The sequence below is a fragment of the Callorhinchus milii genome, unplaced genomic scaffold (genome assembly GCF_018977255.1).
Source record: "Callorhinchus milii isolate IMCB2004 unplaced genomic scaffold, IMCB_Cmil_1.0 Scaffold4, whole genome shotgun sequence".
In the NCBI taxonomy this organism is placed as follows: Eukaryota; Metazoa; Chordata; class Chondrichthyes; order Chimaeriformes; family Callorhinchidae; genus Callorhinchus; species Callorhinchus milii.
The window spans coordinates 4827853-4842591 of NW_024704745.1; the positions used below are offsets into that span (position 1 = coordinate 4827853).

General features: G+C 50.0%; 1 protein-coding gene across 4 annotated transcripts in view; it reads right to left on the bottom strand.

Moving 5' to 3' along the window:
- erg (ETS transcription factor ERG) overlaps positions 1-14739 on the bottom strand; it is a 77492-nt gene that overhangs the window by 42576 nt on the left and 20177 nt on the right. For all 4 annotated transcript variants that reach the window (XM_007909472.2, XM_042334549.1, XM_007909470.2 and 1 more), the window contains exon 3: positions 1868-1970. In XM_007909472.2, the coding sequence (XP_007907663.1) occupies positions 1868-1915 (48 nt within the window). In that variant the 5' untranslated portion in view covers positions 1916-1970. The remainder of the gene's footprint in view (positions 1-1867; positions 1971-14739) is intronic.

Below are 14739 nucleotides of genomic sequence, written 5' to 3' on the forward strand. Positions count from 1 at the left end.
GCAGAATAGTTTGCCAATTGCGCACAGCAGTGACCCACAAACACTCATGGACTGGAGGGATTATTACCCCCAGAAAGCGATCCGCCAATCGACTAACAACCAAGTTCCTAATTACTGTCAGGTAAACAGAGATGTGCGGAGTAAAGAAACTTGCTATAAGGTTTCGGCCCGCCCGGGAATCGAACCCGGGTCCTCGCCCTTGCGTTAATCACAACGCTACCGGACTCCACAAACTGCTTCTTCTCTCAACAGATTACAAACTGTTCAGCTTGAGCTGGATTCATACCCAAACATCCTCTGACGGGCTCAAAGTTTCCTGTCTCTCACAGCTGTGACTCTCCAGCTCTGAATCAATGAGTTTGGGTTGCTCCAATAACCTTGCTTAAAGGGCGTTGGTCCAATGGACAAAACAGGCTATAAACAAGCTCTGTGCTGACAGATAGACTGTGGGGTTAGGATCAGAGAGTATGATACTATCTGGTGTGTCAGCCTGTCTCAGAAAGGAGCACTCTCGCCTCTGCAACAGGAGATTGTGGTTTCAAGCTCCCACGTCAGGACTTAGATCTCACAGTCTAGGCTGATGCTCCAATGCTTTGCGGAGCCCTATAGTGTAGTGGTTAACGCTCTCACCTCACAAGTGAGAGGACTCGGGTTTGATTCCTGGGCGGGGCAAAATCTTAGGCAGGTTTCCTTACTCCACACGCCTCTGTTTACCCAGCAGTAAGTTGGAACCGGATTGTTAGTCAACTGGCGATTAATTTCCGGGGGGCAATAAATTATGATTTGGTCACTCGATCCACAACTGTGCGTGGGACACTGCTGTGTGCAATTGGCTGCTGTGTTTCGCCCACAAAATACGCAATCAACCCACTTTACAATCTATTCTGTGAAGCGCTTTGAGATGTCTCAATGACATGATAAGGCGCTGTATCAAATGCAAGAATTATTATTACTGCAGTGAACTGCTGGGGGCAGCACTATCGGGAGTAGCTGTCCTTCGAAGGAAACGTTAAACCGTCTTACTGTCTGCATTTCTTCAGGTAGATTTTAAAGATCCCATGGTAATTTGAGGGCTATGGAGATATTTTATCCACAAAAAAGTCAATCCACTTTACAGTACATTCTGCGAAGCGCTTTGAGACGTCTCGAAGACGTGATAAGGCACTGGCGTGATATCAAATGCAAGGATTATTATTATTATATCGTTATTATTATTATAAGGGAATTTCTCCCATTGTTCTGGCCGACAAGATAAAAAAATCGGTCAATCGCTTCATGGTTGTCTCTCCAAATTGGCTGCCTTGTTTCGCCCACAACCTCTCAGTCTCTACCCTTGACATCAAATCCCTTGAAGTGCTTTGAGGCATCATGACGACATTATGACGTGCAAAATCAAAGGCAAGGATTTTATTCAAGCTTTGAAACCTGTTTCACACAGAGGTGTGGGCCGTTGAGGTAGAGTCCGTTCTGGGTTTCAAGCGGGAAGCAAACACGTGTATGAAGCATAGAGGCGCGAAGGGGTGTGGAGAGAGGCATTGACCGCACTGCTTTTAAATCATTTATCAATCAATCTATGAAGCAATTAAATAATTGCATTTGATACAGCGCCTCATCACGTCATCGAGACGTCTCAAAGCGTTTCACAGAATGTATAGTAAAGGGCAGCGACTGTATTTTGTGGGCGAAATGCAGCAGCACAGCAGCGTCCCCACAAACAGTCGTGCTCTGGCGAATAATCCGCAAGCGAGTGAGGGGACCCGGGTTCGGTTTTTCCTTTGGAATAATTATCAACCAATCGACTGACAACAGATCCACTAATTAATGACTTAATTAAGCTCTGGATCTAATCGTGAAAGGGAAGTCTGACCTGTTGTTGCCGAGCAGAGGGAAGGTTTTTCCGGACGGACGGCGTCATGGTCAACAGTGAGGGACAGTGCTTGCCATTCAGTCAACGAGTGGTGACATCCTCACTGAAAGATTCAATTAGCGAGCACGTCACTGTGAGATACCTGAGCACTCATTTCCCCCCGCACCCCCACCCCGGTAACGCCGAGGGTAAACAATCTTAACATCGCCTTTCACATCACGCGGAGGTCTCAAAGCGCTTCACAAGGTCTACTGTGCAGTGTAGTGACTGCGTATTCGTCGCCAGTGTGCGTACAGCAGCGTCCCACCGATAGCCTCGGAGTGAACCCTCTGATTTAATCTGGCGGATTGTCAGCCAGGACACCGGGCGACAGAAACTCCCTTCTCTTTTCGAATTGTGCCACGGGATCTTTAATAAAAATTAATAATCGTCGCGTTTGATACAATAAATAAATAACAGTATAACATAATAACAGCGCCTTATCACATCGTTGAGACGTCTCAAAGCGCTTCGCAGGATATACTGTGAAGCGAACTCACTGTGTATTTTGTGGGCGAAACGCGGCAGCCAATTGCGCACAGCTGCGTCCCCAAAAAACAGTCTCGGACTAAGCGATTCCCTTTCTTTTTTAACCCCCGGAATGCAAGCTGCCAATCGACCGACAACCAGGCTGGATAAACAGAGGCGTGCGGAGTAAGTAAACTTGCCCAAGGCTTGCGAGGCGAGTGCGTTAACCACTACGCTACGAAACTCCTGTAAGATCGATCAACGTACCCGCGCAGGGCTCCAAACCACGACCCTCTGACTTGGAAATAAAGGTGCTAACGCTAGCACACCCCCTCAGCCTCCTTAAAGCGAACGCCAAAGAAAAAAAAAATGTCTCTTCCCGTCACTCTCAAGACAAGGTCTGAGCTAAAAACGAATGGTCCCGCACCGAGCAAGCAAGGTCCCGAGACACGATACATGCAGGAATTCGGGGCTGCACTGCGCACAATTAGGAACAGCTGAAAGAGATTTTCCACTTAAACAACCCTCACATTTCTTTCTTAGAACGTGTCAGTCTCACTCCCTGGCGCGTGGCTTTATAACGGCTAAAAGGCCTGTATCACGGGTGGATCTCATTCGTACACGTATCCCGTGTCGACCTGGCTCTCTCTCTCTCTCTCTCTCTGTCTCGCTCTCTCTGGTAACGCTCTCGCTTCTAGGTCAGAAGTCTGTGGGTTCAAGCTTCCCCTCGTCAGGTGCTTGGAGCTCACACAGTCCAGGCTAACGCTCCAATTAACACCCAACGTCGGCTGCTTGAGAGACCTGTAGTGCAGTGGTTAGCGCGCTCGCCTCGCAAGCGAGAGGACCTGGTATAAAGCGTGACGCTTGATCTTGACTAGGTGTAGGTAATTGTAGGCGAACCTTGGCGGCCGGTTTGTACAACGCAATCGTAATAATAATAACAATCCTTACGTTTTGTTCTAGCGCCTGATCACATCGTTGACACGTCTCCCGGAGCGCTCCGAGATGCCGTCCAGTGCGAAGGTCGCTCTACAAAGGCAGATTTCTGTTGTTGTCTCAAAGAGCTTCACAGAATAGAGTGGAAAGTGGATCTACTCTATATTTCGTGGCCGAAAGGGCGGCAGCCAATTGTGCCCAGAGGTGTCCGACAAACAGTCGTGGTTTGAGTGACTGTGTTTTGGAGCGATCGACTAACAACCAAGTTCCTACGGCTTGGTAACCCAGAGGTGTCTGGAGTGAGGAAACTCGCCTACGGTTTCAACCTGCCCGGGGCATCGAACCCGGGTCCTTTGGCTTGCGAAGTGAGTGTTCTAACCACTTTGAATGATGCCAGAGCCATGAAGCGAGCGATCGATTTTATTTAAGGGATTGTCGACCAGGATACCTGGAGAGAGAGAGAAACTCTCCTCTCTTTTCCAACAGCACCGCGGGATCTTTAACGTCCACCTGAACAGGTACAGACTGGGCCTCGGTTTAACGTCTCATCAGAAGGAGGGCACCTCCGACAATGGAACACCCCCCCCCCAGCGCTGCATTGGGGCGTCAGCTTAGACTATGTGATTCCAAGTCCCCACGTGGGGGTTTGAACTCACAACCTTCTGACTCAGGTGAGAGTGCTACTGACTGAGCTCCTCCCTACCTCTGTGACCTGCTAACTCCATACCAGCCTGTCTGCTCCCTCCGCTGAGTGGACTGTGGCCTGCTCCACGTCCCCCGCTCCCCGACTGCCCACCCACCATTGGCCATCGAGCCTTTAGCCTTTCCACCCCCATCCTCTGGAACTCCATCCCACAGCCCCTTCTCCTCGCCACCCCCCACCCCTGCTTTGCCACCTTCAAGGCCAGTCTCAAGATCCTCGTCTTCTCCCGCACCTTCAGTCACCCTCGTACCTTCACCCTCCCTGCCCTCTACCCTCGCTGCCCTCCACCCCTCTTGATCCCAACTCCCAGCTCGAATGCATATCCTTGAGTGTCCAGTGTTTTGGGACGTCCTCCCGATATGAAAGGCGCTGTGTCAATATAATTTGTTGTGGTGATTGCTGTTGTTAATCGGGATAAGTATAGACTGAGTCGATTGAATTCTCCAAGGGACACAAGGGGATTGAAACTGCAGTGAGGTCTAGATTGACTCTGGCATTTTGGAACGTCTAGAATTTGGCAAATTCACAAACAAAGCCTTCATTTTGAAGCCGCTTTTTCTGCGAGTTGTTTTTAAGAATAACAGGAAACGGGCTTCAAGGTTAAGGCTGAATTCAATGATTTGCCAAATTCTGGACAGTCTGAACTGCTGCCTGACGTCTAGACGGGGGGCTGGAATCTCTCTAGTGCCGAGGGGGTGGGGGAGGGAAGGGGACACGTGCTCAGGACAGCGTCAAGATATAATAACAACAACAACTGATTGCATTTACACAGCGCCTTTCACGCTGGGAGGACGTCCCAAGGCGCTGCACAGTCAAGGGTTTGCACCTGAGCTGGCGGTTGGAGTCAAGAGGGGTGGAGGGCAGGGAGGGTGATGGGGGGAAGATATAATAATAATAATCCTTGCATTTGATATAGAGGCTTATCACATCATTGAGACGCCTGAAAATGTTTCACAGAATATACTGTAAAGTGAATTGACTGCATTTTGTGGGCAGCCAATTGCGTACAGCAGTGTCCCACAAACAGATATGGATTGAGTGATCAATTTTTTTTAAAAGGTATTACTACACCCAGAAAGCTAACGGCTAATAGACTAATAACCAGATCGCTACTTACTGCTAGGTAAAAAGAGGCACGTGGGGTAAGGAAACTTGTCTGGGGTTTTGCCCTGCCCGGGAATCAAACCCGGGTCCTCTCACTTGTGAGGCACATTCAAATAATAATAATAATCTTTGCATTTGATACAGCGCTTTTCACATCTTCTAGACGTCTCAAAGCGCTTCACAGAATATACTGTCAAGTGAATTGACTGTCTATTTGTGGGCAAATCACGGCAGCCAATTATCCCACAAACAGTCGTGGATTGAAGTGACCAAATTAATATTGTTTTTTTTTCTTGAGGTATTATTATCGGGTATGTGGCGTAAGGAAACCTGTCCAAGGTTTTGCCCGGCCGGGAATCGAACCCAGGTCTCTCGCTTGCGAGGCGAGCGCTCTAACCACTGAGCTACAAGACTCCACGACTCAAAGAGGAAAATCTTGAGACGGGGTAAGGATGAGGAATGCGAATGTGTGGGGACTGCGAGCGTCCTGGAGGTGTGACCAGGCAGAGTTGATCAGAGCTGAACTCTCCCTGACCGAGGTTCAGCAAAGAGTCTGAAAGGGCCAATGCAGATGTCAACAACAACAGCAACAACAACTTGGATTTATATAGCTCCCTCCACGCCGGTCGGCATCTCAGAGCGCTTCACAGTGACGGATCCTGGGGCCGAGCCAAGGGGAGGAGGAGGAAGGCGCGGTCGAAAAGAAACGTCTTCAGCCGAGACCTGAAATGGGAAGAGAGGGGGCGAGGCGAAGGGAGTGAGGAAGGGAGTTCCAGAGCCTCGGGGCATAGTGGCTGAAGTCACGGCTGTTAATGGTGGAGCGGAGGATTCGGGGGATCCAGACCCACTACGCTAGAGGGCTCCACCGTCTCTGTTTAAAGACGGCGTCTCTGAGGTTGCAGTACTCCTCCCGGCACAGCACTGGAGTGTCAGCCCTCCCCACCACACCCCTACACATGTGAGGCTTGAACCCACAACCTTCTGACCCCAGAGGTAAGTGTGCTCCCAACCGAGCCAAGCTGACACCGATGAGGTCCATTTAAACAAGTGGAGAATCTCTCTCGCTCTGACTCTCTCCCTCTCCGTCCCTTAGTCTCTTTCTACCTCTCTTTGTTTCCTTACTCCACACGCCACTGTTTACCTAACAGGAAATCGGCACCCGGTTGTTAGTTGATCGGGGATCGGTAATAATCCCTCCCCCCAAAAAATTCAATCCACGACCATTTGTGGGGACGCTGTTGTGCGCAATTAGCTTCCGCATTTCGCCCACGAAATACACAGTCAACCCACTTTACAGTAGGTTCTGCGGAGCACTTTCAGACGTCTCGAAGACGCGACAAGGCGCTCTACCAAATGCAAGGATTATTATTAATATTATTATTATAACCCACAGCCAGAAATGATTAATAAAAAAGAAAAAAAAGTAGAAGGGGAGGTCAGGCTGCCAGCAGATAGCCCAGACCTGCTGCTTCCAATAACTTCACAGTTAGACACACAGAGCAAAGTCAGATGGAGAGAGCTTGCTCAAATCTCTCAATAAATGTCTGGCTCCTGGCTGTGAACACAAGGTTACTATTTACTGCGCACAAAGACCCAGCCAAAAGGATATACGCTGTGGAAAAATGATAGGGCTTTTTACCTTACACAAGACGTGTAGCCATAACAGATAGTGTGCGGCTTAACATAATGGTGAGAGTCAGTTTCTTGGCTGGGGCTGAGATTGGCGCTAGTGTAATCACCACTCGCTGTGTGGAAAATCTTACCATTACATCAAGATAAAGAGAGAGAGACCTGAGCTGGCTACAGAGCCAAGCTCACTGCCAAGATTGGGGCTTTCAGTTTTCCTTTTGCTAATGCTGTGTTCGTACAGAAGTGATCAGACTGACTTTGCTGTTGAAACGAAATCTGCTATCGCCAGAGAGAGAGAGAGAGGGAGAGAGGGAGAGAGGGAGGAGGGGTAGGAACAGAGAAACAGAAAGCGAGAGAGAGGTAAAAACAGAGAGACAGAAAAAAGGTAGAAGCAGAGAGAGAGAGGTAGAAACCAAAAGACCGAGAGGGATAGAGAGAGAGGAAGAAACAGGCACAGAAAAAGAGAGTGAGAAAGATATCGTTAAAGGGTCAGAGTGAACAAGGATGCTGGACCATTCAGATTTTCAAGACTATTGTGGAGAGATGTTTGTTAGGTCAGGGTATCAAGGGATATGGGGCAAAGGCGAGTCATTGGAGTTGAGGTACAAATCAGCCATGTTCTTATAGAATGGCGGAACAGGCTCGAGGGGCTGAATGACCTATGGCTGTTCCTATGTTCCTACGAGAGACGAAGAGAGACGGAGACTGAGAGACACACAGAGAGAGAGAGAGAGAGAGAGAGAGAGAAAGTCAGAGCGAGAGAGCATCTCCACTTGTTTAAATGGACCTCACAGCTGTCAGCTTGGCTCGGTTGGGAGTATACCCGGCTCTGGGTCAGAAGGTTGTGGATTCGAACCTCACATGTGTGGGGATGTGGGGCGGGCTGACACTCCAGTACAGTGCCGGGAGGAGCACTGCAATGTCAGAGACAGCATCTCGGAACAGGTGGATTCCTGTAGCGTAGTGGTTAGTGCAATCCCCTCGCAAGCAAGAGGTCTCGAGTTTGATTCCCGGGCAGGACGAAACCTTAGACAAGTTTCCTTACTCCACACACCTCTGTTTACCTAACAGTAGCTTTAACCCAGTTGTTGGTCGATTGGTGGATCGCTTTCCAGAGGCAATGATCCCTCAACAATAAAAATTGGTCACTCGATCCACGACTTGCTGTGCGCAATTGGTTGCCCCGTTTCGCTCACAAAATATCCAGTCAATCCATTTTACAATATACCCTGTGAAGCGCTTTGAGACGTCTCAACGACGGGATAAGGCCCCATATCAAATGCAAGGAATATTATTATTATTATTATTAGAGGTGAGCAAAAGGGTCTTCTCCTTGGGTCCTGACAAGCAAATCTCCAAATACGTTGGTAGTGTACTGAAGTTCGGCAGAAAGCTGACTTATTTCTTCCTTGAAAATCTATTCTCCGCAAAAAGGTTGGCCCTAACGTACTCCAGCAAACTGACATCCTTAAGAGCAGCCTCCTGGCTGGAGCCAGCATGTGGAATCCAGGAGTCTAATGTGTCACAGCCTGGCTCAGTCAGCAACACTCTCACCTCCCGAGTCAGAAGGTTGTGGGTTCAAATCCTACGTCGGGACTTGAAGTCATATGATCTTGGCTGCCACTCCAGTGCAGTTCTGTGCGTGTGTGTGTGTGTGTACACGTGTGTTTGGGGGTGGGGGTTGTGGGGAAGGAGGCACTACACTGCGTTGTCAGAGGTTTCATCCTTTGGATGAGACATTAAACCCGAGGTCCAATCTGTGCCTGTTTGGGTGGTCACTGGCTCTCTATCGCCGAACGGATCGATTTCAAGACTCCCGCACTCGTTTTCAAATCCCTTCATGCCCTGGTACCTCCCTTATCTCTCCGACCTGCTTACGCGCCCCCCCAACCCACAACCCGCTGCCTCGGCTCGACTGGCTCAAGCCTCCTGCCTGTCCCTCGTGCCCTCCTTTCCACCATTGGCAGCCACTACATCCCGAAACTCTGGAACGCTCTCCCTCTATCCCCTCCGCCTTGCCCATCCCTTCACCCATCTTCAGGTCACGTCTGAAGACCTTCCTCTATCAACCGTGGCTACGGTCATCGTCCCCCCTCGCCCCGGCTCAGCATCGTGCCTCATCGCCGTCAAACTCACTGGGACACTACGCTGCGTGAGGGGCACTGTATAACGCAAGTTGCTGTTGACGTTAAAGATCCCTTGGCACTGCTCGAAAAGAGAAAGGAGTTATTCTCTCCACGGTGACAATCCCCTGAGTAAATCCTTTGTGATCGTGGGATGCTGTTGTGTGCATTTCGCCCACAGAATACACAGTCACTCCACTACACGGTATATTCTGCGAAGCGCTTTGAGACGTCTCAACGATGTGATAAGGCGCTGCATCAAATGGGGGTGGTGGTTGCGGTGGGGGGGAGGGGGTTGCACCGTAAGAGGTGCCGTCCTTCGGATGAGACGTTAAACCGAGTCCCCGTCTGCGCCTGTTCAGGTGGACGCTAAAGATCCCGCGGAGCAGAGAAGGATGTTTCTCTCTCCCAGCGTCCTGGCCGACAGTCCCCACCCACACCCCCACCAGATAAAATGAGCCGTTCTCAAGGCTGTTTGGTGGGTGAACACCATGTGCAAATCTGCTGCCTCGCTGACCTAGCAAATGACGTCTCTACGTAAAAAGAAAAAGAGAGAAACTTTTGGGGGAAAAAAATGCACGTGGGCTGCAGGCTCCATCTGATCATTGGGAGCATTGCTCCCCGAGCTACGTTCCTGCTTCAAAACATTTGTCCGTCAGCATTCTTTTGCGATTACAATCTAGCGAGTGATTTCCTGTTGCAGGCTTTGGATGGTCTTCATTAATCTCGGCTCCGCATGTGTGTGTGTGCCGCTATTTAAAGGGGCAGTGACGTGGGGTCAGCTTCCTCCAACCCCCCCACCCCCCCCCCCCACCCCATCCCCCCACTGCCGGTGCGGTCCGTGTCCCGTCGGTCCCCATCAACGATAGCGGTAACAGTAGTAATAATAATCCTTTAGATTTGTCACAACGCCCTTCGCGTCAGGAGGACGGGCTCGAAGAGCTCCACAGGGGATTTTTTTTTGACTTCAAAGTGACTGTGAAGGCGATTACGCGCGGAGAATATCAATAATAACCCTCGCATTTGACGGGGCTATAAATGTTCATTCTGCGGCTCTCTAAATCGACAACATATGAATTATTCTAACGCTGACTTATTTCATAATAAAATCCTCCCTCTACTGAAGGCCAAAGCTTGATTAATGTGTCCCGTGGAAACGCACTTACGCACCCACCTGCTGTTTAGAGTTTACCTAACCGTATGTCAGACTGGCTCAGTCGGTAGCGCTCTCGTTGCCTGTGGCTTGTGGGTTCTAGCCACGTCGGGAACTTTGAGCTCGCACGGTCTAGGCTGACACCCCCCCCCCCCAAGTGCAGCGCTGGGGTGGTGGGGTTTGGGGGGAGCGACGTTGTCGGAGAATTTGAAACCCGGCCAATTCACAAACACGTACAGTATAAAGACAGTCTCTGGTGGGTGTTTTTTCTGCACCCTCACCCGCTCGCACTCACGCTCCCAAAGTCTCCACCTTTTTAAAAAGGAAAGCTCCCTGTCCCATCCCTTCGCACTTTCCTGCACGACTGACAACATGCAGCAAATACACACACACACACACACAGGGACACACACGCAACATACATACATCCACATAACACACAAAATACACAATATACGCGCACACACACAATACACCGTACGCAAGCACACACACAGACAAACACACAACATAATAATTATCCTTGCATTTGACATAGCGCCTTATCACGCCTTCGAGACGTCTCAAAGCACTTCACAGAATACACTGTAAAGTGAATTGACTGCATATATTGTGGGCGAAACGCGGCAGCCAATTGCGCACAGCAGCGTCCCACAAACAGCCACGGATTGAAGTGACCAATTTATTATTTTTTTAAGGAATTATTACCCCCGGAAAAGCGATCCGCCATTCGACTAACAACCGGGTTCCTATTTACTGCTTGGTAAACAGAGGCGTGTGGAGTAAGGAAACTTGCGCAACATTTTGCCCTGCCGGGAATCACACCCAGGTCTCTCGCTTGCGAAGCGAGAGCTCCAACCACTGAGCTACAGGACTCCACGCACAACAAAATACATACCCAAAATACACAACACGAACACACAACAAACACGCAGAGAACACACAACACAGCACCCACACACGCGCAAGCCTGGCAACAGATCAACGCTGACTTATTCGAATCATAGAACCTTACAGCACGGAAGGAGGCCATTCGATCCATTGTGCCTGTGTTGGCTCTTTGAAAAGAGTTACCCAACCATTCCCACACCCCACCCTCCACCCCGCTCCTCTCTTACTCTCTTACCCCCCCACCCCCCCACCCCCCCACCCTCCTCGCACTGTAGGCTTGCAATTTTCAAGTATAAGAGTTTAAACAAGTCCGACTCACACACAGCGCAAACGGCCGCTACCTCCTCTCAGTGAGTGAGTGAGTGAGTGAGTGAGTGGGTGGGTGAGTGAGTGAGTGAGTGAGTGAGTGAGTGACAGGCATGTGCTCAGCCTCGCTGCCGTCAGCCTGACATCTGGAGTGCACTGGTCGGGCGGTGCTGTGTGTGTGTGTGCCTGCTGTCTATTTGGCAGTGACATCCCTGGCCCGAGAGTATCTGTGCGGAGCCTGACCAGATTTTTCCCACATGTATCCGTGGTTGGATTAATGAACGTGACTAGCCCACATTATCTCGCCACCCCCACCCCCCCCTCCCTCCACCCAATACGCCCGGGTGCCGCCTGTGTGACACCGCACGATTCCTAAAAAGTTATTTTCCGTAACAGACCTACGTTTTACTCCCGTTGGTAGCGCCCCGGCAATGCTCGTCAGCGGCGGAGCCCGACTCCGCGGAATCACCCGCGTGTTGAAGCCGCCCTTTTCCCCCCCTTCCGACGCAGATAAGCAAAAGAATAAGAATAATAAGCCTTGCGTTTGATACGGCGCCTTATCACGTCGTTGAGACGTCTCAAAGCGCTTCGCGGGATACAACCGTAAAGCGAATTAACTGCGTATTTGTGGGCAAACCGCGGCAGCCATTCGCGCACAGCAGCTTCCCCACGAACGGTTGTGGTTTGAGTGACCCGATTATTATTATTTACTTATTTATTTCTTATTTATTACTTATTTATTTCTTGTTAGACCGACTAACAACCGGGTTTCTACTGACTGCTAGGTAGACAGAGGAGCAAGGAAACTTGCCCAAGGTTTCGCCCTGCCCGTGAATCGAACCCGGGTCTTCTCGCTTGTGAGGCGAGATCTCCAAGCAAATAAGCTACAGGGCTCCACGTACAGCGACTTATCACGTCGTCGAGACGTCTCGCAGAACTTATTGTGAAGTGGGTTGAGTGTGGGCTTTGGGGCGAAGACGGCAGCCAATTGCACACGGCAAAGTCCCACAAACAGTCGCGGGTTGATTGACGGAGGAGGGTTTAATATTAAATGCTTCATTTTTTTTTTAGTGTTCGTTTTAGCCCGGCTGAGTTTCTAAAAATACACTTGAGGTTTGTTTTTCTGGCATTTTGTTTTTGGGAATAATTACGCACATTATGTCCGTCCCTCCATTGAAAAGTGAAACTGCTGGTCATCATTCAGGAATCTCTGACAACCTCGCTGGGTGGAAACAGGACAACACCCAGACACACACGCACCATTTAGTGATCTTAACCATGTTCTGGGAAGAGAGCAGGTGCCTGCGGACTTTGAAAACGTCTCTCTTCTCCCCTTCCCACTCTCTCCGAGGTCCCGTAGCGTAATGGTCAGCGCGCTCGCCTTGCGAGAGAGAGGAAACGGGGTTCGATTCCCGGATGGGGTGAAACCTTGGGCAAATTTCGACACGGATTTCTCAGCTTGGTTTGGGATATTCTTAGACATGGTGATGGGTTTCCGCATGTGTCAGACACCCGGCTGACCAGAAAAAAGACAACGTTTGGTTTGTAGTTGCCTTAATCCACACCCCACTGTTTGGTTTGTAGCAGTCAGTAGGATCCCGGTTGTTAGTCAATTGTCGGATCGCTTTCCGGGGGTAATAATCCCTCAAAAAAAAAAGATTGGTCACTTAATCCACAGCTGTTTGTGAGACACTGCTGTGTGCCAGAGGTCGGGCTCCGCCACTGCTAAGCGCTCTGAGACGCTACTCTGCGTGGAGGGCGCTATATGAGTACAAATTGTTGTTGTTGTTGTGTGCAACTGGCTGCCGAGCTTCGCCCACAAAACGCACAGTCAATCTACTTTACAAATGAAGCGCTTTGAGACGTCTCGAAGACGCGATAAGGCACTACATCGAATGCAAGGATTATTATTGTTATTATATTCTGTGAAGCAAGCGCTTTGAGATGTCTCAGCGACATGATAAATACAAGGATTATTATTATATTGTAAGATCTGACTCTTAAGAGGCTGAATTATGCATCTATCGCCGGTTTTGATTAACGCAACCGACGGATACCGAACCCGAATACCCGAATTCGTAAAGTTTAGTGTGAAGGACTCAACGGATATGAGACACTTTCCCACTAGGGTTAGGGTCTGGGGTCAGTCTGGCTCAGTCGGTAGCACTCTCGCCTCTGACTCAGAAGGTTGTGGGTGAAAGTCCCACTCACCCTCTAGGCTGACGTTGCAGTGCGTTGCTGAGGGTGGGGATGGGTGGGTGGGTGGGGAGGGTGGGGGTGGCAGGGGGAAGAGCACTGCATTTTCAGAGGTGCCTTCGGAAGAGACGTTAAAGCAAGGTCCTCTTTGCCTTGACTGGGTGAACGTTCAAGATACCTTGGCAGTGTTCAGAAAGAGAAAGGAAGATTCCTCCGGAGTCCTGGGCAACAATCCTCCCATTCACGTCTTGGCTGTTTGTGGAACGATTAACGTGTGTAAATTAGGCTCCCACTTGGGACGTTCTCCTGACGTGAAAGGCGCTCTATAAATGGAATCTTGTTGTTGTTGTTGTGGGACACGTGCATATATAATTAACTTAAATCCTACATCCTTTAATCCCGCACAGGGCTGCACGAGTTCAAAGTCCTGACGTGGGGCTTGAACCCACAAAGTGCTGAATCAAACCCAAACCTACGCAACATTATTTTGAGTCTGTAAAGTCACAATTAACCATTAAAAGCAAACGGACCACACTCAGCGAATGCAGCAGAGACCAAAAATAATGATTGCATTTAATGTCAATTTGAATTGGATTATAATAATGATAATAATCATTGCATTTGAAAATGTCACAAATTCTGGACATTCGGTCCACCTGTGACCAGGGCTCTCCCCCTGCCTCCTTGATCTCTCAGCCGCCATAGACACTGCCGACCATTCTATTTCTTCTCCATCACCTTTCCTCTCAGCTCCACCATGACGGTTTGTGTCCTCTCCCGCACTAAACTCCGCGAGCCCATCAACCCCATCCTCGCCCGGCTTCGAGTTTAAAATCCTTGTCCGTCAAAGCCCTCCACGGTCTTGCTCCTCCCTTCCTCTGTGATCTACTAAAGCTTTGCCAACTTGCCAAAATGTGCAGGGCTATGGGGTAAGAGCGGGGTAAGAGCGGGGGAGTGGGACTAGTTGGGTAGATCTTTCAAAGAGCCAGCACAGGCATAATGGGCCGAATGGCCTCCTTCCAACTGGCCGGCTCCATGTCCTACGTCCTGCCCGTTCCACTATCATCAGTCGGGCCTTCAGCCTTTCTGCCCACATCCCCTGGAACTCCATCCTGGAGCCCCTCCGCTTTGCCACTCATTGACATTTCAGAACTTTCTGTTTCCCTTTTGGGTTTCTGCCCCTGGGCCGCAGGTCGTAGGTCACGTGGTAGAGGCCACTGGCCACTGGCTATGGGTCACGGGTCATGCGCCGTGGGTCACGAGCCACAGGAGGTGGGTCAGGGGTCATTGAGACCGGGTGGGAGCAACAGAGCTGCTGCTCGCC